Raw genomic sequence first — 20018 nt, 5'->3', positions numbered from 1 at the left:
TACTTTGCACTCCGACGCTGTGGTTTTCCTTTTCGAGCGCTCCGATGCCGCACAGGCTTCGGCAAATAGACTGCGTACTAGGGAGCTGGCGTCATAGGTCAGTGGGCCGTTGCAGCTGTGCCCAGGAAATCAAGTAGTGTATATAAGAACCGGCGAAGGTACAGAGCTTATTTTACTTCTATCATCATCTCTCTACGACATTCCTCATCATGGGCATGAATTCGCATGTTTTGCTGATAGCGTTATTTGTACTAGTCGTATGTATCTCGAGCAACGGCGTGTATGCCTTCGGTGCCGGAAATATACCCAGGTCAGTCACGCTACGGCGGAAAATGACGATAGGATCTAAACTATGCCGTAGCTTTGCCTACTTGGAAGGGTCCGCCTTCCGCCATGGTGACATTGTATGTCGGACACCGCAGAGTATTAGATCGCTCTGACTGGTGAAATGCAGGAAGATACCCTCAGTGAAGTAGCTAAGAAGGCTGGAGGATTCGCTCTCGGAGCCATCATTGGAAAGGGTGGTGCAAAGTTCGGTGGTCTCGATATCAAGCGCGTGTACTTCGGGTGCGTAACGACCCCTTCTTTCACGCTCATTGAGTGGGATCACTTCGGGCGACTGATAAAGCATCTACCAGAAACTGGCTGCGTGATTACAGTCAGGTATATCTTCAGTCTACACAGCGACTTCGAAGTTGAGCTAACGGAGGTCGCAGGCTGTAGATGTTGCCGGCCTGTCAAAGCTGCCGCTTCAAGTTCGTGTTCGCCTCTACTTGACTTGACACCCTCATCCCCTGACTACGCTCGCGTACAGACCATCATAAACCTTTGCATGGTCCTTGGCTTCCTGGTTAGTCTATATACTCGAATGCTTAATCCTGTCGCTAAGCGATCGGAATGAACAGGCGCATGGCTATGCTACCCACGAGTTTGAAGTCACTCCTGAACGTCTTGCTGTCTACCTTCCCGTGGGTTGTCTCGAGTCCTAAGTCTCAAACAGGCGAATTTATACCTTTTCTTAACTGAGACCGAGCACATTGATAACCCGAAAGGATATCCTGAAGATGCTCAGAGATACGATCCTAGACTGCGCCCGCCGGTCAATGTAGGCACTCATCCCGCTCCGACGTCTCTCGGAAGCTCAGAAACTTTATGAACTTTTTAGCCTCAAGAACTTGAGGTTGACTCTCGCACCGGCATGAAGAATTATATCGCAAATGGTGAGCTCGAAATCATTCTCCTCAGGCTGCAGGCGCTCATCGATCTGCAGAGCAAGGCTCCTGGGATACTTCTAAAGCGCTCGTTCGCCGTACTCTTGAGCGATGCATCAACTTGGGCAGACAGCATCGTGCTCAGGGGAGAAAACAGGACGAGTACGAGGCGTACCGCCTACTTGGACAGGCTGTGGGTACAGCCCGTTTTCTGTGGGTGCCTCTAGTCTAACACAAGCAATATAGCTCCATACCCTCGAAGATTTCTCAGCGCACTCAAACTTCTGTGAACTGGCCCTGGTCAGCATGGGTCACCAGAGCGTCTTCGTGCATGTAGGAGATCAAGTACGTCTTCAAGCCCTAAATGGCAAGCTCGTCGCACCCCTCGTAACCGGTAAGTGTTCTCGGGCTGCACTTGGATAAGACGCAGGCTAAGCTGGAGTAGGCACTTTCGGATCGCAGGATTTCATTCACAGCTTGCTTGGAGGTGCGCTGCATAGACTCATTCTGTGGCGTGTGGCTGACTATATGCTTTCTTATCTGTGTTAATAGAGGCCACTGATCACATCGTACGTTTACCAGATATTACTTATGCATCTTTTCTTGACCATCTCATCTCACAGAGCCAAGCATCCGTCAGCGACCTGAATAAGGAGCTCGAGAAGGCTCGTGCTAAAGCAGGCCCAACTGCTCGCGATGGCAGTGGCGGCGTGTCGGATACCTTGCGCAAGCTTTTATTCAACCTACCCGATGGCAGTGGCGGTGAGATGGCTCGTGAGATGGACGGCATTGAGCGTATCAGGGCCGGTGCCCAACAAGGTAGCATGAACCCGGAAACCATGAGCCCCCAAGAGCTTCATGCGGTGCTGTGGCAGGTATTGTCGTTCCGTGATTCTGGTCAGTACTGTACAAATTCATTCGTTGCCTATGTTTGCTGACCGTTCGCATAGTTGTTAAAAAAATCGAGAAAACCATTGGTAGGCTGAGTAGTCGTCCAACATACTCCATGCACTCACGCTTCTCACAGAGAGAATCCCCGGTCTTGGGGCGCTGATTGAGAAGCTCACGGACAGTATCTCCGTATTCGTCTTTACAACGCTCGAAGTAAGCACGCCTCAGGAAAGCTATGCTGTCTCCGGCTAATCGCAGCATATACAGCCTTTCTTGAAGCCACTCATGAAGACCGCTACCTCTCAACTTCAAGTAGCCTCCGGAGAAGTGATCAACAAGCAAGACCAGTACGAGGTCTTCAACGATCCACGAGCGGTAAGTTACCCCAGTTCATGGCATCCACAAGCAGGATATTGACACCGTGCATATAGTCGGACCCTACGCACTCTTTCCTCAGTAAAGACCATTTTGTTCGTTATCTACGACTGTGTTTTACAGGCTATGTACTGACTACTCTAAGAACCTCATATTGAACGAACCTGCGGGAAACTTAGGAAAGATCGTCCTGGTACGCCATATGACCTTATTGATTGTCCCGATCTTATTCGCGCTGCAGAAGCACACCGTCAACTGGGTCGTCAAGGCATGGGACGATCAGTCTATCAACGTCCACCAAGCCACCGACGACATCCTCGCTTCCCTGTGCGTCCACTCTCGCACATTTTTGGTATCTGCTAATGAAGATTAAACACAGCTTCCATCCTGACTTCCACGACTCTAGATCGACCATCCAGCGAGAGATGCTAGTATACATGCAGAAATGGGTCCAGGGACTCGGCAACAGACAGAATGAAGTCCTCAACCGCCTGTCCAAAGAATCCGTTCGCAACCACCAAAATATTCGGCTCGCTGGTCAAGGTGGCCCAGCACCCGCGCAAGGCACGTACGCGCAGAATGCAGGCGTGCAAGCGCAGCACGAGGTACAGGGCTACGTCAGCCAAATACCCGTCGTGGGCTCCGCGGCGAACTTCGTACAGAACCTTGGCTCCTCCGGCGCACAGGGTGGCAAGCCGAGCGGAAGCAGCTTCCTCGGAGGTTTAGGAGGCCCGGGGGGTCAGGGAGGCAAGCCGAGTGGTGGCCTGCTCGGAAGCATGGGCAATTTTGCAAGCTCCGGTAGCGGAAACACTGGCTCCAGCAGCGGCTTTCTCGGCAATGTGGCGGCTATGGCGGGCTCCGGGTCCGCTGGTGGGAGTAGCCCGGCTGGACTGATGAGTAACGTTGGTGGATACGGTCAGGGACATGGACATGGGCACGGACACCACGGACACCATGCACATCATCATGGCGGGCCCGGCGGAGGAGTTATGGGCAACATGGGGGGAGGCGGAGCATCGCCCTTCTTCGGGTCACGCGAAATTGGAGGTGACAGATCAAGTGGCATGCCCGACCCTGGTGCGCCGCCCCGTGGCGGCAGCTTCCCCAGCGCGCCGGCCGCGTCGTACCCAGATGCCCCCAATCAGTCAACGTACCCGGGCAGCGGCGCACCATCCTTTCCCGGTAGCTCTGCGCCTGGCTTCCCTGGCGGCCCTGGCGGCCAGTCGTCGTTCCCCGGCGGATCATCCTACTCGACAATGCCTCAAGAGCCTCACCATCAGTCGAGCTATGCACCGTCGTATGGTGGGCCGCCGCAGCCCGAACTGGGGTACGGAGGATATGGTGGTGGAAGCTCGTATGCTCCTCCACCTGGCCCCTCCGACGGGGGACCTGGGTTTCCGGGTGCGCCTAGGGATGGACCAGGCTTTCCCGGCTCGCAGCCGTACGGCGGGTCTGGTCCGTCTTTCCCTCCGGGGCCACCTGGGTCAGGATACAATGCGCCTGATAGGCCGTATGGATACTAGGTGGGACAGGAGCCCGCGGCTGGCTCTCTGAAGGGCAAGGGCAAAATTCCTGTCTCTCGTGAGGGAGGCGCGGGAGTCGCTCCCAAAGCCAGTGGCAAGACTCCTGTCTTCCGTGACCCGGAATCCGCCCCTAACAAATCGAGGATTGCCGTCTTCCGTGACGAGGATGTGCAAGACCCACCAGTTTCAAAAAACAAGGGCAAGGGCAAGATTCCAGTCTTCCGCAACGTAGATCCCGAGCCCGAGGAACCGATAACATCCAGAGCAAAGAGCAAGGTCACAGTTTTCCGTAACGAAGACGCCGCGGAACCCAACGGTGCGTCATCAAACGCCAAGGGTAAGCTCCCCGTCTTCCGTGACGAGGAGGCACGGCAGCCTGCGCCGTCGAAGTCAAACAGCAGAATCGCCATGTTTCGCGACGGGGAGTCTGCGCCTGCATTCACGCCGTATCAGGATGAGGAGGTACGCTCCATGATTCACTTACGTTGTTCCTCATGCTGACAGCACAATGTTGTAGGAGCCGACATCGCCTACGAAGCCGTCTGCGCGGGCTCTGAGCAGGACTCGGAGCGGAGCGGGCGTTGGACTAGGCATCGTAGGCGCCGGCGCCGGAGAGTCTAAAGTGAATTCTGAGGCGGAAGCGTTGAGGAGAGACCCATTGAAGAATTATGCAGAGGGTGAAAGAGTAGACCTTGACTAAGCCCCGTTGATAGGCTTGGTCAGCCCTGATTTCGTTCGAGGTCTGCATGAGCGTTGGTCATGCGTATACGTATAGGTACTGTACTTAGCGTTATTTATTCAATCATGAGGGCTCGTGTGACGTATGCGCTACAGTCTGTATAGTGTCTGAAGAAACCAAGATGTCGCTTTTGAGCCCTGACACTCAAGAAAGTCTGGAAGGCATGGTAGATGCAACGATACTCGCTCGCAATGCTGTCCCCTGACATAAGTTCCGGACGCTCTAAGCTATCATTTCATTCATTCGCTACCATACACTTCGTTTAACGAGGTCCGATGGCACTGTCGTCCTCCGGTAATATACAAGCTATAGGCAGAGCTCATCACACCCGCTTAGGTGCAGGCTCGTTTTCTGCATCGCCGTCAGGGTCGTCGCGGAAGATGGAGATAGTAGGTTTCGCTTTGCCCTTTGCAGCACTGGTCGCGGAGTCAGGTGCAGCTCCGTCGTCGCGGAAGACAGGGATAGCGCTTTGACCAGTTGTCCGTAATTTTGATCCCTGCGTTTGAGGAGCGACTGCAGGGGACGACGAGGATGCGGCGGTGTGATCATTGCGGAAGACAGGGATTGCACTCTTCTTTAATCCCTTCGGCTTACTTGATGAAGGCACGGTCTCAGAGGGGGCATCATGCGTCTCGTCCCGAAACACTTCTATGGCTTTGCCTGCCTTTGCTTTCGGTGCTGGAGGTGATGCCGAGGAAGCGTCCTCCGGCTCGGCTGAGACAGTGCCGTCAGCGTGCAAATCGCCGCTGTTCGCGGCTTCCGGAGAAGGATCCCTATAGACATCAATTTTGGGAGTACGACGGGCAGCAGCAGCTCGCTGGCCTCTGCCTGCCTGGCGCAGAGTTGTACCAGCAGCTTTGGTAGCCTCCTTGATGTTCTCTTTGACGCGAGATTTGCGAGTGCCCAGTTCCGACCACGCAGAGGGTGCCCCTTGCTCGTCTGCTGCACCTGAAGAGGCTTCTCTAGGAGAGCGGTCGACATAAACTTCCAATCGAGCGTTTGACTGGGGACGGGACGTCTGCGGAAGCGTAGGGGTAGTCGTAGGTGTCGATGATGACGCCATCCGGGAGGAAGACCGTGTCATGCGTGTAGTGGCGCGAGATGTAGATTTCGTTTCTGTAAGTGCTTTTCGTTTATGTCCTGTTTGGGCGACAGGCACGGCAGAGTCAGCCACCTCACTAGAGTCGGTTTGAGGAGGCAATATGGGCGAGCTCATCATGCGCTTTTGAAACTCCTTGTATTTCGATTCTAAACGTTCACGGGGCTGAGCCTTCCTCGCAATGCCGACCTGATAGGTCTCATCTGCATGGGCTTTCCTGCGCATGCTGAGTACTCAGAGAACAACGACACAGTAAGATACTCACCTGCCGGCCCTCTCTAAAGCTATCGCGAACTCTTCGTAGAGCAGAGAGTGTGCGGTGCCGATCTCATTCACCATGCAAAATTTGAAGATGACTGCAGGCTTCTCGACGTAGCTCGCATAAAGCACCCAAAGTTTCAGGTAGCGCAGGTCTCCGCGCCACTTTCCGCCCTGGTGATCTTTCAGGACTCGAGTTGCCTCCTCGAGGAGTTCAAGTAGTCCGCTCTCCGCACTGTGACCTTGTGGGTAGTTCTCCACAACCCAGTAGACGTACTGGCAATATGCCTCCAGCGGATCTGCACTTTCCATCTCGTCCTCATCTTCGTCTTCGTCCCCATTCGTAGAGTTCTCGAGAGCTAGCTGTACGTTCATGCGGAGCCGGTTCTTTGTTGCAGAGAGACGGCTTTCTCGTTGAACATGTGGGGTTGCAAGGATGCCTGCAAGAGTGGTGACTCGTCGGCCTTTGGCCAGAGGCTGGATATTCTCCTTGGCGGCTTCGAGGACGTCGCAGTCGACAATGGCTGACCCGTCGGGTTCAAAATCAACCTGTTCCATGCTGGCTGACATGTGAACTCGCTGAGTCGAATGGCAAGGAGACTGGGGTGGTGGTCGTATCGAACAGAGTTTCAAACGCGAGCGGGCAAGCGCCAGCCCGAAATGAGCTGTACCACGTGACCGCGAACGCGTCTCGGGCGTTTGGCTCAGGTTCTCCCGAAATTGCAGGTGCGGGGAATTGGCTCTTCTGCTTTTTCCACTCCTCAACGTGGCTCGCAGCAGTCCAAAGACCGCAATGCTCGCGCCGCACAGAACACTTTGAATGTTCATATTTGCGAGCGGGGAAGGTCTGAACGTTCCAAATGCCCCTTCGACGCATCTTTGCCTGGTGTGGTCTTAAAATTTAAAAGGTCAACGACGTACCAGAAACTAGGGAGGCACCTGTCAGCCATCGCGCCGGCCGGTGGCTGACGATGTAACCTTGAAACTGTCGTGGGTGTGAGTAGTGTTCGAGGGACCGCACCGCTAACACTCTATCTGGGTCTTTCGCGGGTGGTAACGCGCTCCGAGCCGTCTAGGGCTCAGGCTGCGGGAGCATTGTTGGTGTCTTTTACGGAGTTCACTCCGTAAATGTGCTAGCGAGTAGCTCATGACCAAAGAGGAGAACCTGTGCCGGTGTAAGATGCCTTGATCTGGCTCTATCCTTCAGTTTACTTCGCGGTAGTCTGCTGTAGCAGGCCAACTTGATTCAGACTACTCTTGTGCTGCTGCACAGCAATAATTTTTTTATGACACCAACACTGAGCTTCGTGCGTTGCTCTGTTATATGAAACGAGCTAGACAATGTTGCCAAGCTGGTACGTGCACCATCTGGGTCTGGAATTTGACGAGCTGACACGCTTTCTCTCTGAAGTAAACGGAATACATATGCAGTGGCAACTGCACTGTCTCCGCTGAGCACTCTGGTTGTTATATTCTGCGTCTACCAGACCTTACTTTGTGTGGCAGATACCTACAATTTCGGCACATAAGAATATCGAACGCCAGTGACACTCCAACACTAGGCACGACAGCCAATATTGATAAATTAAGCCGTACCACTCTTTTACTCTGCATACGACCCTGTTGTTTCCAGCGGCCCATACATCTGCGCCGCTCGGCTGATTGATTGAAGGGTCTGTTCGGCACGAGCTCGTCTTGTCTCTGTCACCAAAGCTATCTCGTGTGTCGTAAATATATGCACAATGGCCTTCCAGTAATCTACAATACGGAAGTACTGTTGACTACTTCGAAAATCAACTCTGCTCCATGTCGGTTTCGTACCTTGCTTCATGGTACATCTTTCTCTTTGCTTCTCGGAAATATATCCCCCCTCTGTTTATCCGACAAGCCACGTTTGTGGAGAACACTGCGATAGCGAGCCAGACTCTGAACAGATGGCAGGCGTCTATGTGCGCGGCGGCGGCGGCGCGGCGCCATATACAAGATGCCTCGAGTGTCTTCTCTTTGCACGCCTCTCAGACTCGACCCGTTGCCTCTCCTTTCATCTGATGTGTCTGCTATAAGTACGCACTCTCACGGCGCATCTAAGGCCGGGTCGAATCACAGGATCGTGCGAAACGGTCCCTGTCACATCTGTTGCTTCTTGTTCCGGTACCACTGCGCAAACCCACGACCATAGATCTTTAAGCCATTCGTAATATGCAAAGCTTGTCCGTCACTCTCCCCGACTCGCTTCCATCATCGTCTACAACATGTCCCCCAACGCGGAAACAACGAGCTTTACGTTCAGCCCTGATAACCCTTGCAATACCACGATTACTTCCGCGACCGGTGAGACGCTTTACAGCGTCATGACCGAAATCACGAAGAAGGCGACATACACCCAAGTCCGCGATGTCAATGACGAAGTCATAGGCTCTCTCGAGTGGAAGGAGGTGCTGCCAGATAGGGTCATTATCAAAGATCGAATGCCCATCTCATTTTCAGACTGGATGAAGAGGAGCTTTGTTCCATTCAAGGAGTGAGTACCGCCTTACATCTCTAACTCCGTGATGTTGACAAAGTGCTTTCCTCTGAAGACAGGTATCTTTCACCGATGACCAAGGGCGAAAGTACAAGTGGAAAGGGATAGGCTCCGGGCGCTCTCTCGAGGTGCGCATGCGTAGTTTGCGGATCCCGCCTATATGGCCTGCTAATTGACGTACGGTTAGCTCTACAGTGATCATGACAACTTTTTTGTACCAATCGCAAGATATCACCGTTCTCGAAGGGTGCTAGACTCCAGCTTATCTTCTAGCGACCCTGAGAAGCCAGGTCCAGGACCCATGGCATCTCAATACTCCCTGACGCCCACATTGACCGACGTGCAGTCAATTACGCCTACGCTCACCGACGCAAGCTCAATCAACACTGTCTCTCGACCCCGCATTGTATACACGCCCGGACAGCTTGCTCTACTTCCCCGTGCTCTCGAGATACAGGACCTGGTCGTCTTATCTCTGTTGTTCCTCGAGAAACAGCGTCGGCTTCAGAATGGCGGCACGAACGACAACTCGATGGTGGGAGTGAGAACGGGGGCAACGCTCGCTGTGGCTTGCTGACTGGTAGAGTTCGTGAGGTTCTAGGAGCTTCTACGTGCGCCTGGAATATTACATCTTTGTGTTGACCCTTCCACCGCTAATTAGAGGACGACGGGCAAGACTGTCCGCTTTTTGTTGTAGGTGCGTAATGCTCTGCTTAGCTAGCCTGCCAACATCCTTCAAGACTACTGTCTCAACAATTAGCTTGAAATCGAGAGGCATACTGACAGTAGGCACGATGTACATGATTCTATGTCGCAAAGTAGAGCTAATCAAACAAGTTCCGCAGCTCGCAGGAACTCTAGCAGTGGGTGTTCTGCGCCGCTAAGTGTCCGTTACAGACGCTGTACCGGATAAGGCGAGAGCTTGGTGCTGTGTGCACCACCTCGAAAGACCTGTAAGGAAGTGTCGGATGTTCTTAAGATGGGACTTGGCGACTTCGTTATGTTACAGAATAATCAAGTGCCGGGTTCAGCAACCATATCCTCCGTCCCCGAGAGCTACTGAGCTTACTCGGAGCGCCCCATCATCACAAGGCGCAGCATCTGCCATCGGGGCATGTTCCCCACACTGCCACTGGCAGACACAATGAACTGAGGCTATACTGAGCGCTGCGATCTTGGGCACGGTCAGACGGCTTCAGTGACAGGGAAAGTTCGCCAAGAGACGCGGGCGTGCGTATAAAATGAGCAGGGCATACCGCTTCCGTTTAGCTTATGACCTCACAGCATGGCGTCTTTAGAAGAGATCACGACACTCACATTCACACCGGACAACCCCTGCAACACCACCATCACTTCGTCCTCGGGTAAAGTCATATACCGCGTCACAACCGACGCCTCGGTCAAGGACCCCGTCACTCAGGTCTACGACGCGAGCGACGAAGTCATCGCCTCCCTCGAGTGGCGGAATGTCCATTCAGATAGGGTGATTTTGTGGGGCCACGACCCTGTAGCTTTCTCGGACTGGGTGAAGAAGAACCACATGCCATTCATGGAGTAGGTGTCAATCTCAAATTACCAGGGCCAGCTGACTGAGGACTGCTGCCTTTCACAGCGAGGTGTCGTTCAAGGACGACCAGGGACGGAAGTACAAGTGGAAGGGCACGGGTGGCACTGGCCGTTATCTTGAGGTGGGTGCGAGCGCATTCATACTCTGATAGCGTGATAGAAAGGTGTCTCTCCTCAGCTCCATAGTGCGGACGACAACTTCAAGACCGTCATCGCCCGGTACACTAAGTCCTACCGCAAACCCGCGCCAAGCGACTCGGGCGATGGCGGAACGGGCGTAATTCGCACTCCGGGAGAGCTGAGGCTCATTCCCCGAGCGAAGGAAGTCCAGGACTTGGTCGTAGAGACCTTGCTCTTCCAGGAGAAGCAGAGGCGGCTGCAGCAAGGCGGTTTGGGCGAGGGTGCTATGGTGGGCCTGATGGTAGGAGATGCGTTTGGCGGAATAGTGTAGTAGAACCATCAATGCCGCTTAAAGTGTCCATGAAAGCTCGCGACGCAAACCTCATCACAGTTACCTGTCTGTCAACCCTCTGACGCGGCAATCTTCTGCTGCGTACCTAATCCTCAGACAGTCATCAGAACCCGGATAGGTTGAGAACATATCGTAATCATAGTGGGTATCTCGAGGAACTTTGATGTCAACCGAAGACCACTGGATCATAGCTGTAATACTGCGGGCCGCCAGCTGTGCGTGCGCTGTCTGCCAACAGATGAAAATGCACGTTACGCATTACGCATGTAAAGAGTAAATTCGTGGCCAGTCTATTCGGTGGTTGGTGGGACGCGTACCGAGGGTATATGTGGGTGATCGGTACGCTAGAGTACCATTACTATGGCCAGGGTGGCTAGTATCGAGCCTATGTAGAAAAGAAGCGATGACACAGACACGTCTGGCAGCTTAGTGGCACTACTGGACTCCATACAACATGGAGACGACGACGACAACCCTCGCCTTCACGCCAGGCAACCCGGCGGACACCACAATCACCTCCGCCGATGGCGCACTCGTGAATTGTGTCGTGTCCGGCAGCTCAAGAAAGCACACGGTGACCAGCGTACATAATGCGCACAACGAGGTCGTCAGCGCGCTCGATTGGGGGTGCGTCGCTGACCGCGTGGTCTTTCCCGGAGAGCTTCTCGCCTTGTTGTACGACTATATGAAGAACATACCTTCGAAAGAGTGAGTGAGACCCGCGGACGTCGCATCTTGATCATGATCGACTGATCAGGGGGCGGCGAGACGTCCTGCAAGAACGATCTGGGGCGGCGGTACAAATGGAAAGGCGTTGGTCCCGGACGTTACGTTGGAGTAGGCGCATAGCGCATTGCGCCGGCCCAGTCGACGTCCTCGGTCGTACACCAGGCGTACCCCATGCGGGTCAGTGGCTAAGTCAGAGCATTAGTTGAACACACACCCGAAGAACTGCAACCCAGGCCTCATGCAAGGAGAAGCAGAGTCAAACGAAGAGAATTGGGATGTCTGCGGGGGACCGCGCATCGATCGGCCTGATGCGTGGAGCTGCGATCGGATTTATGTAGCGCGGATGTCATACAGTGAATACGAGAGGTCCTGATTACTTGTTCGCCATTCAGAATATGGTATGATACATATCGAATATTTATAGTGTCACGGGAGTCGTCGGGCTAGGATTCGTCGCTCCAGAATTTCTTCTCTAGGGAACACTCCCTAGCCATTTCCATCTGGAGTGGCAGGTCAGCGGAGGTGCGGACGACAGGAGGAATATGTACGCACCTGTTCATCAGTGCGGCAAACCAATACCTGATGTCCGTCATCACTAACGCCTATATCGACCACTGCGCCATCCTCTTTGTCCACAGAAGCGTTCTTCTCTCCGTCCAGCTTGAAGCTAAGACATGCCATCTGCGCGACAATAGTCTGCCTCAGCTCTACACTCCTTTCCCCGATACCACCCGAGAAGACGATCGCGTTAACCCTACCACCGAGCTTGAGGTAATACCCGCCGACAAAGTCGTAGATGCGATCGACGAACAGATCGTACGCGAGCTTCCACTTCGCCTCGTCCTCGCTGGCCGTCCCCGCATCGACCTTCTCCTGGTTCGTCTTCATGTTCTTCACGACCTCGCCAAAGTCCGTCGTGCCCGTGATCGCCTTCCAGCCGCTCTGCTTGTTGAGGATCTCTTCTGCGCGAGTGACGTGGATGTCCACTGCCGCGCTGCGGTCATGCGACATACGGCCGGCGAGGTTGGTGTAGTGGAAGATGAGTGAGGGATCGACACCGCCCGATCGGGTCGCCCCCGGCAAACCGGTAAGAGGAGTGAGGCCCATAGAGGTGTCCATAGATTTGCCTTCTTTGATTGCACAGACAGAAGCTCCAGAACCGAGATGCATGACGATAAGGTTAAGAGTATTGGGACCCTGAGTTGGTCAAAATTAGAAAAGCGTTGAGGAAGAGGCGAGGCAACGACTTACTCGCTTCAGGTGTGTCGACACGGCACGCAGGATGTAGGCATCTAGTGACGCGTTCAGTGCGACGCTATAGATAATGTAAGGGCATGCTTACAGCTCAATCCGTGAAATCCATATTTCTTCAGGCCACGTTTCTTGGCGATAGTCTGGTCGATGGCGTAGCTTGCAATATGGTGTGGTATTGGACGGTGGAATGAGGTATCGAAATATGCGATCGACTGAGAGTTTGGAAGCGCGTCAATGCATGCTTTCATCACAGAGAGAGCTGCGCCGTTATGCCTGAGCGAAACGTTCAGTGACCCATATGAGGGCATCATATGCCAGGGACTTACAAAGGGGCTAGGTCAGACAGCCTCTCGATATGTTTGTAGCTCTCCTTCGTGATAACCTCTGGGTGGAAGTAGTCTCCACCGTGCACGACACGGTGACAGACATGGGCAATCTCGCTGCGGTCGATGCTCGCCTCCTTCTTCAGATAGTCCAGGAAGTGGGCGAATGCGCTTGTATGGTCGTGAATTGAGTTGACCGGTTCCTTCTTAGCTTCACGTCCTGATCCGTGTGCAGCGAGAGAGAAGGTGAAAGAAGCCGGGGGAGCAGAGATATTGGAGATGCTGGAGACGAGCAGAAGCTCTACAGGCTCCAACTCGCTGGACACGTCTGGCGGAGCGGTCTGAGACTTGAGGCGGTAAAGAGAGATTTTGAGAGAAGAAGAGCCCGCGTTCACGGAGAGAATGAGGCCCTTCCGTGAGGCCTGCGTGTTGACCATCTTGAAGTCTCTGTGAGCGTTCGGGCTTGCTGAGTGTCGCATCTTAGTGGGTGCTCTTGGGCTCTTTCTGCATGTCAAACTTACGCTTATAAATCTGAGCTCGTCAAGTGTCAAAGTCTGCACGCCGCAGAAGACCTATCTAGTCTCAGTTGATACACAACAATTGGTCAGTTTCTCCTGTGTTTGCACACTAGCGGGAGTATGGTCTCTGACCAGTCTGGGTCTGCCTAGGACTAGACTAGCGCAGCACAAAGGTCCACAGAATGTAGAGAGGAGAGACAAAGCTTGATGGCACGAAAGCAAGGCTGAGGTCTTGCATCATATATCGCGGAGACCACAGTTGGTGCAGACGATGCACGATGTGACGTCGTCGAATCGTCGGCGCTCTAACGAGGGCGCACCGAGGGTCCTACCGACTCCCGAGCGACGAGATGCAGCAGCGCTGGCGCTTGTCGTGACTCCGCTCGTTTTGCTTTGCTCTCCCCGTTGTCTCGCAAGAAGTCGGGCAACCCTTCCAAAAAAGCATCAGCACAGGCCATGTCTTACTCTGAGTCTCGTCTCTCTGATATTCATAGCCCCCAATTCTCGCGTGTTGAAATTGGGACGCAGTCGTCACCTTTCGAGTGCGTTGGAAGGCTGAGATACCTTCTCATCGATTGGCCGGCCTTCCTCAGCGGAGGTACAAATGGCTGGTGTAATTAATTAGTGTGGATATTCGCACTGATGCACCGATGAGCAGTCTGTTCTCTAGGCCATACTCAGTCTGTTACCTGTCTCTCCACTGTAGCGTATCCAGATAATCGCTGTCAGGCGCTTCAACCGGTCCGCAAATGATCACTCCTTGCTCGTCTATCGCTTAGCGTGCTCGAGTGTGGGTGATTTTTCACCCTATACATATGTCTAAGTTATCTAGACGCTCTCATGCTTCGAACAGAGTCATCTGGGTGGGCATCGTAGCGCGTGCACAATATATAAGGTGAGAACATGCAATATCGCTGCGCTTTGTCTACGCCATCCTTGTCGTCTGAGGCCATGCACGGAGGCTACGAGTTGCTGAAGGATCCCGGCGAGCAGCCTGCTCCGCCTAACAGAAGGATCCGGAGCAGTCGTCGCGTCGCCTTAATTGTACTGATCTGCGGTGCGATCCTCTTTACCACGCTCTACGCATTCGCGCCCAAGGTTCGCTTGCTCGATGACTCCACCTGCCGGGTCCAGCCTACTCCTGCAGCGGAGGACCTGCTTGCTCCTGAAAAGCCCCTCGGGCAATGTGCTACTTCTAGCCCGAAGGCCGCTAAGGCTCCCGCACCGGTAAACCTCTGGTCTTCGTTGACAGTCAGCGAGACCGTTGCTGTCTACAACTGGCTGAACAACCCTGGCCGTGGCCTGAACCTCACGTCCCCGGAGACTGCGATCGTATCTGACAACATCATCTTCCACATCGAGGTGTATCGTCCATCCAAGGCCGACGCACTTCGCTATTTAGAGTCTCCCGTCGACGTCAACCTCCCCGAGCAGTATGCGAGGGTTACCATTCATCATGCCGCCCGCACCACTGAGGAAGGTGGTCCGGTGATCAAGGATTACTTGGTTGGACCTCTGCCTGTCGGCCAGAACACTTCCATGCGCGAGTTGACAGAGATCTACCATCGCGAAGACATTCCGTACAATGCAAGAGGGTTTTCCTTGCCTGCAGAGTTTACACCTCTGTTAATGAAACACATGCCTCGCTCAGCCGAGGTCACCAAGGTGTGTATGTCCCGCGGATACAACTATCGTCTGACTGAACCAGGCACGCAGGAACTTTTCGATGGGGTCGCTTTAGGTCTTCCAAACGACACCCTCGTCGCAGGTTTGACAGGTCCCTTCAGCTTCGACGGTACTTTCCGCCGCACATGGGTTAGCTGGCGTAAAAACGTCGCTGGCGCTTGGCTGCACCCAGTAGGTTTCTACCTGTATATCGACTTCTCTGGCACCGACTCTAACCAGTGGGAGGTGCTAAAGGTGCGCACTTACTCTCATCATCCTAGACGCTATACTCAGCAAGCCCCGCCAGGTCGTCTACAACCGCCAGATCTTTTTTACCTTTGACGAATTCCTCCAGGCCTACCACAACGGTACCCTGAGCCGCCTTCCGTCTCGGCCTGATCAGACCAATGATACTGATTGGTCGACTCGGTATCGCCCCAAGGGCCCGCCTCGAGACCTTGATCACCTCCCGGGGCCGCGCCAAGTTTCATTCGCCGGTCTGAGATTCAGAATCGACAGGGAGCTCCAGTACATCAGCTGGCTCGGTTGGGGAGTATATCTGGGCTTCGACAGAGATATGGGCTTGAGTCTGTGGGATATCAGGTTCCTCGGCGAGAGGATTGCCTATGAGGTACGCTTCGCCCGGTTCACTACTACATACATAGATAACTGACAGCTGGCGCAGATCTCGCCGCAAGATGCTCTTGCTCAGTATGCTGGCAATGATCCTATGCAGACAACGACAGCGTGGCTCGACCGTTTCTTCGGCATGGTACGCCCTTACTCGTCAGCCGCATGCGTTTGGAACTGACAACGTACCATCGCAGGGCTCCGCCGTCCGCGACATGCTCCCTGGCTACGATTGTCCCTACGAGGCGGTCTACCTGCCAGCGACGACATATACCGGCATCGGCAGCATCACGCGCGAACGTGCGATTTGTGTCTTTGAACATGACACAGGACGACCCATCACGCGGCACACGGGATTTAGAGATGGCGAATTCGGTGCTGTGAGGGGTTATATCCTCACAATTCGCAGCATCTCTACTATCGGAAAGTAGGTGACTACTTCGCACGTTGGGATCGATGCTGATCTAAGTTTTTCAGTTATGACTACAGTAAGCTCCCTTGGTTCGTCGATTCAGCATATCTGAAACGTGCCTAAAGTGTTCGATTACATCTTTCACATCGACGGCACGATTGAGGTCAAGGTTTCGGCTTCTGGATATCTCCAGGGAGGCTTCTGGGAGCCTGCGCAGACGGGATATGGCACAGCAATTCGTGACACTACCAGTACGTCAAGACCTCCGCACAGCCCTTGTGCTACGACTGACTGTAGCTTCCAGTGGGCTCTCTCCACGATCATGTCATCAACTTCAAGGTTGATCTCGATATCGTCGGCACGGAGAACTCGCTTCTATTTACGCACACCGACACTGAGGAGGTAGAGCATGATTGGTTTGATGACGACTGGGGCAAGACCACTATTCAACAGAAGATCACGCGCGAGATCATAGAGAATGAGAACCAAGCGCTGCTGAAGTACCCGAGCAACTTCCAGGGCGGGTATTCATTCGTCAATCAGGAGAAGAAGAACCGGTGGACCACCCCGCGGGGGTATGCAATCCACCCAGGATATTCGCCTGTGCACAACGTAGATCCCTGCTCCGTCTGTCACCATTTCATGGCGCTAACCAAACAATGTCCCAGACGGTCGTCGGCTCTAAGCGTCTTCTCAAGAATGCCAATTGGGCGCGTTATAATCTCGCCGTCTCCAAGCGCAAGGACGTCGAGCCCACCTCGAGCAGCATGTGGAACCTGAACCTGCCCGGCAAGCCTATGGTCGACTTCCACCGGTTCTTTGACGGCGAGAACATCACACAAGAGGATCTCGTCGCATGGGTCAACGTCGGCATGCACCACCTAGTGAGTCTTCCCAGCCAACCACAAGACGCACGCGCTCCGCCGCTGACACGCTCCCTACAGCCGCAGACCGAGGACGCGCCGAACACACGTACGAATGTCGCCACGTCGAGCTTCTTCCTCACGCCGCTCAACTACTTCGACGCGGACGTCTCGCTCGACTCGGTGAACGCGGTCCTGCTCACGCCACCAGAAATTCCCGGCGCGCCGTACGCTTTCGACGACTACGGTGTCGCACCCGCGCACTGCGTGCCGCCCGAGGTCCCACCGTTCGAGTACGCGGGCCTCAGCGCGTTCGGCCTTGACGGCGCTGCGGCGCCGCCGGCGAGCGCGGAGGAGATGCGCAAGGCCGCAGAATTGTACCACCGGATCAAACTGGAGCTCTGAAGTGTTCGCGCATGCGATGTGGCAAGGGTTGAGAGCTCGTAAGATAGGTAGGAATAGAGACAGAAAGAGTACAGGATAGCTATCGCTACAAGGTGCTACTCGGTAATCGATAAAGAGCGTGGGCAGAGAGAGCTACAGCGTCTGGAGGAGGCAAGAGTGTCTAGCAAGTAAACAACGTTCTTCTTCTAAGTTTCATAGCCGTTCGAATATCTGCGCGGGCCGTGATGGCCCGCTGTCAATAACGGTGCGCGAAGGTGCCTGGGGCTTTTACGCGGACACGAAGGTGAAAGTCTGGAGCGGACAATGAGCACAAGCGCCGACGTTGCGAGGAGAAAGACACTCACCGTGTCCGTACCGGTGCACTTGCCATCCGGGTTGAACGCGAAGAGTCCAGTGCCGGTGTTGTAGGTGATGGGTGTGGCGGCTATACGGGGCAGATAATCAGCACATGCGACGACTGAGGAGGATATTGGAGCAAGTACGCACCAGTGTCAGAGCCATCGCTAGGAAGGTAGGCGGTCAAGGCTCTGTCGCCGACGCTCCAGATCGAGCTGGAGACCTGGGAGGCCGAGAGGCCGAGGATGCTCGCCAAGGGATTGGGCAGCGTCATCGGGCTCGACTGCGGTTCGGCTGCGGCAGAGGTGAGTACACCTCGTAAGATCGCCAGATACTGAGAGAGAAGGCGCACTCTGCGGGACGTTTCCAATCAGGAAGCAGCCACTGCGCGAGTCCTGGACGCCGCCGAGGAGATCGAACGTCGTGCCCTGTATTGGTCAATCAGACTTTGCGTGGACAAAACAAGTGAAGAGAGAGACCTCTGATTCAGTGGCTTCTCCAGTGATATCAAACGGGGCTGAAGCACAGGAGCTGTACGTGAACTTCACCGCCGATGAGGCGTCGGTGGTGTAGCCATAGAGACCCTCCTCATTGGCAGGGCTCATGTGGCCATTGAGTGAGCCGTCCTTTGAGGTGACTTTGATCGTGCCGGTTGCTTGGGCACACGCGATGGTGCCGGGGGTGACGGTCGGGGTGGGCGAAGTAGACGGGATAGATACGATGATCGAAATAGACGGGGTCGGCACCGTGATACTGGTGAATGCAGAGGATGGCGTGGGCTGTCCGTTCCCTGCGTTGGGTGTAAATGTCAGGAACTTCGAGGTTGACTAGATACGCACCGCCACGGCGGTTGAACCGAGGCTTCTTGAGAGGAAGACCCTTCGTCAACCTCTCCGCGTTCGTCATCTCCTGCAGGGTTCCTGCAGGTCCCTCAGCAACGTTAACATGAAGCCCTCGCCATGCGAACGAAACGTTGAACAGGGCACAGGCGAGAGCCAAAAGGAGTAAGGAAGAAGACAAAGCCATATCTACCGCAGGAAGCACGCCGACAGTCTGCTCAGCAGAAGAGACTGGGAGAACAATACTTGGGGGAATCAGGAGGCCTTTGCGATGACTTCATTTTATAAGTTGCGACCTCACAAGCCGAGCGTGGTGAAAATCGAAAAAGGGTACAGCTGAGGGGCGAATTACTCATTACTGCGTTTGCATATAAGGGGCGAAATTTGCTCCACCCTTTCAAAGTTTTGTAGCTTCCCAAAACGGGATTCCAGCCTCCGAGGAGCCTATCATCAGAGAAAATACGGAGAGCGGTGGTGGCCTACCATGTGCGCTGTACGCCACAGCGGCCAAATTTCAGCCTCCCTCGTCGTGAACGACGTGCATCCGTTCTTAGGAAGAGCAGTTTGTGTGCCTGCGTGACAGATCGATGTGCGCGGACCCTTTTGCTCAGGGCCTCAGGCACTCGAGTCATTCTGGGCCTGAAGGCACCCCTTAATCGACCAAAACACGTCATGGACTAAAAACTCGACACAGAAAAAGAAGATCCCTGATAATTGGGCCAGAGGCCTATCCGGAATCCGGACGTTTTTGGCCAGATTTTGAACTCTATGCCAGATTTTGTCCGAACGTTTCGACCCCAACCCTCGCTGAGGCCGGGTGAGTGGTACGGACGTCGAACCTTCGACGAAAGCGGGCCTGATTTTTGTCCGGACGTCAGCGGGGGCAGGCGCCTGGCCGACCGACCACATGATATCGTCCTATGTCGGCCCGCCCGAGACTAAAAAGGGCAACACTTATTGTCGTGATACGACGACTGGGCTGCGCGAGCGCGAACTGGCGAGTGGCACGCGGGCACAATCTAATACACACGGGGGGATTAGTCTGAGTGCGAAGGGAAAGAGCACGCTGTATAGTTCTAACCTAATACACACGGGGGGATTAGCTATACAGGGCGTAAGCATAAGTGCATACTGCGCAAGTGCGACGAAGGGACTTACTCTGAGTGCGAAGGGAAAGAGCACGCAGAGTGGGGGTGCGAGAGGAGTCCTTATATACTAAAAAGGAAGCAAAATTGAAAGTCCGCTAGAATGGGGAAGCCTGCCATAAAGAGGTCCGTGCATGGGAGCACTACATATGATTGTCCAATCACTATCTACGTATTAGCAGCGCCTATCTAAGATGTCCACCTTAAGTCCATGCTGGGCAGAACGCCGAGCCAGAGCCAC

General features: G+C 54.3%; 7 protein-coding genes across 7 annotated transcripts; 3 read left to right on the top strand and 4 right to left on the bottom strand.

The window, feature by feature from the left end:
* Positions 1–105: 105 nt before the first annotated feature.
* On the top strand, positions 106–4013 carry PHACADRAFT_171323 (uncharacterized protein). Its single transcript, XM_007393354.1, has 21 exons — positions 106–310; positions 362–404; positions 455–567; positions 639–663; positions 717–755; positions 815–850; positions 906–968; positions 1028–1105; positions 1166–1220; positions 1271–1404; positions 1458–1605; positions 1657–1698; positions 1764–1780; positions 1835–2108; positions 2162–2188; positions 2239–2315; positions 2370–2477; positions 2534–2572; positions 2623–2670; positions 2719–2804; positions 2857–4013. Exons 1-21 carry the CDS (start codon positions 210–212, stop codon positions 3998–4000), a joined length of 2697 nt encoding a protein of 898 aa, XP_007393416.1. The 5' UTR covers positions 106–209; the 3' UTR covers positions 4001–4013.
* A 485-nt stretch (positions 4014–4498) lies between these two features.
* PHACADRAFT_252094 (uncharacterized protein) lies at positions 4499–4821 on the bottom strand. Its single transcript, XM_007393353.1, has one exon. The coding sequence runs from the start codon at positions 4746–4748 to the stop codon at positions 4587–4589; it is 162 nt and encodes a 53-aa protein (XP_007393415.1). The 5' UTR covers positions 4749–4821; the 3' UTR covers positions 4499–4586.
* A 1131-nt stretch (positions 4822–5952) lies between these two features.
* Positions 5953–6654, bottom strand: PHACADRAFT_90242 (uncharacterized protein; the record flags this gene model as incomplete). Its single annotated transcript, XM_007393351.1, has 2 exons — positions 5953–6064; positions 6104–6654. Coding segments are annotated over 2 exons (663 nt in total), but the record flags the coding sequence as incomplete, so codon positions are not given.
* A 1635-nt stretch (positions 6655–8289) lies between these two features.
* Positions 8290–10828, top strand: PHACADRAFT_252089 (uncharacterized protein). Its single transcript, XM_007393350.1, has 7 exons — positions 8290–8617; positions 8676–8748; positions 8808–9405; positions 9466–9850; positions 9905–10174; positions 10233–10308; positions 10365–10828. Exons 5-7 carry the CDS (start codon positions 9906–9908, stop codon positions 10635–10637), a joined length of 618 nt encoding a protein of 205 aa, XP_007393412.1. The 5' UTR covers positions 8290–8617; positions 8676–8748; positions 8808–9405; positions 9466–9850; position 9905; the 3' UTR covers positions 10638–10828.
* A 1002-nt stretch (positions 10829–11830) lies between these two features.
* On the bottom strand, positions 11831–13401 carry PHACADRAFT_193210 (uncharacterized protein; the record flags this gene model as incomplete). Its single annotated transcript, XM_007393349.1, has 5 exons — positions 11831–11887; positions 11940–12584; positions 12639–12679; positions 12730–12914; positions 12968–13401. 5 exons carry the CDS (start codon positions 13399–13401, stop codon positions 11831–11833), a joined length of 1362 nt encoding a protein of 453 aa, XP_007393411.1.
* Positions 13402–14400: 999 nt separating this feature from the next.
* On the top strand, positions 14401–17768 carry PHACADRAFT_206924 (uncharacterized protein). The gene is made up of 10 exons (XM_007393348.1): positions 14401–15147; positions 15199–15402; positions 15455–15778; positions 15833–15919; positions 15975–16204; positions 16255–16265; positions 16315–16440; positions 16494–16801; positions 16858–17073; positions 17134–17768. Exons 1-10 carry the CDS (start codon positions 14434–14436, stop codon positions 17455–17457), a joined length of 2544 nt encoding a protein of 847 aa, XP_007393410.1. The 5' UTR covers positions 14401–14433; the 3' UTR covers positions 17458–17768.
* On the bottom strand, positions 17725–19215 carry PHACADRAFT_206923 (uncharacterized protein; the record flags this gene model as incomplete). Its single annotated transcript, XM_007393347.1, has 6 exons — positions 18633–19215; positions 18273–18583; positions 18146–18221; positions 17944–18087; positions 17802–17881; positions 17725–17748 (listed from the first exon to the last, which is right to left on the bottom strand). The coding sequence occupies exons 1-6, from the start codon at positions 18817–18819 to the stop codon at positions 17725–17727; spliced, it is 822 nt and encodes a 273-aa protein (XP_007393409.1). The 5' UTR covers positions 18820–19215.
* Between the last annotated feature and the right edge of the window lie 803 nt (positions 19216–20018).

This window comes from Phanerochaete carnosa, assembly GCF_000300595.1.
Source record: "Phanerochaete carnosa HHB-10118-sp unplaced genomic scaffold PHACAscaffold_3, whole genome shotgun sequence".
Classification (NCBI taxonomy): domain Eukaryota; kingdom Fungi; phylum Basidiomycota; class Agaricomycetes; order Polyporales; family Phanerochaetaceae; genus Phanerochaete; species Phanerochaete carnosa.
This window is presented reverse-complemented; position numbering and strand designations above follow the sequence as displayed.

Excerpts from the sequence above, each read along its gene's own strand:
- PHACADRAFT_171323 (XM_007393354.1), top strand. The coding sequence starts at position 210 with ATGGGCATGAATTCGCATGTTTTGCTGATAGCGTTATTTGTACTAGTC. Across the intron at positions 851-905 it reads GCATGGTCCTTGGCTTCCTG|GCGCATGGCTATGCTACCCA; the intron begins GTTAGTCTATAT and ends CGGAATGAACAG. Across the intron at positions 1,606-1,656 it reads CGTCGCACCCCTCGTAACCG|GCACTTTCGGATCGCAGGAT; the intron begins GTAAGTGTTCTC and ends AAGCTGGAGTAG.
- PHACADRAFT_252094 (XM_007393353.1), bottom strand. The coding sequence starts at position 4,748 with ATGCAGACCTCGAACGAAATCAGGGCTGACCAAGCCTATCAACGGGGC.
- PHACADRAFT_252089 (XM_007393350.1), top strand. The coding sequence starts at position 9,906 with ATGGCGTCTTTAGAAGAGATCACGACACTCACATTCACACCGGACAAC. Across the intron at positions 10,175-10,232 it reads AACCACATGCCATTCATGGA|CGAGGTGTCGTTCAAGGACG; the intron begins GTAGGTGTCAAT and ends TGCCTTTCACAG. Across the intron at positions 10,309-10,364 it reads GCACTGGCCGTTATCTTGAG|CTCCATAGTGCGGACGACAA; the intron begins GTGGGTGCGAGC and ends GTCTCTCCTCAG.
- PHACADRAFT_206924 (XM_007393348.1), top strand. The coding sequence starts at position 14,434 with ATGCACGGAGGCTACGAGTTGCTGAAGGATCCCGGCGAGCAGCCTGCT. Across the intron at positions 15,920-15,974 it reads TCGACCGTTTCTTCGGCATG|GGCTCCGCCGTCCGCGACAT; the intron begins GTACGCCCTTAC and ends GTACCATCGCAG. Across the intron at positions 16,802-16,857 it reads GATATTCGCCTGTGCACAAC|ACGGTCGTCGGCTCTAAGCG; the intron begins GTAGATCCCTGC and ends ACAATGTCCCAG.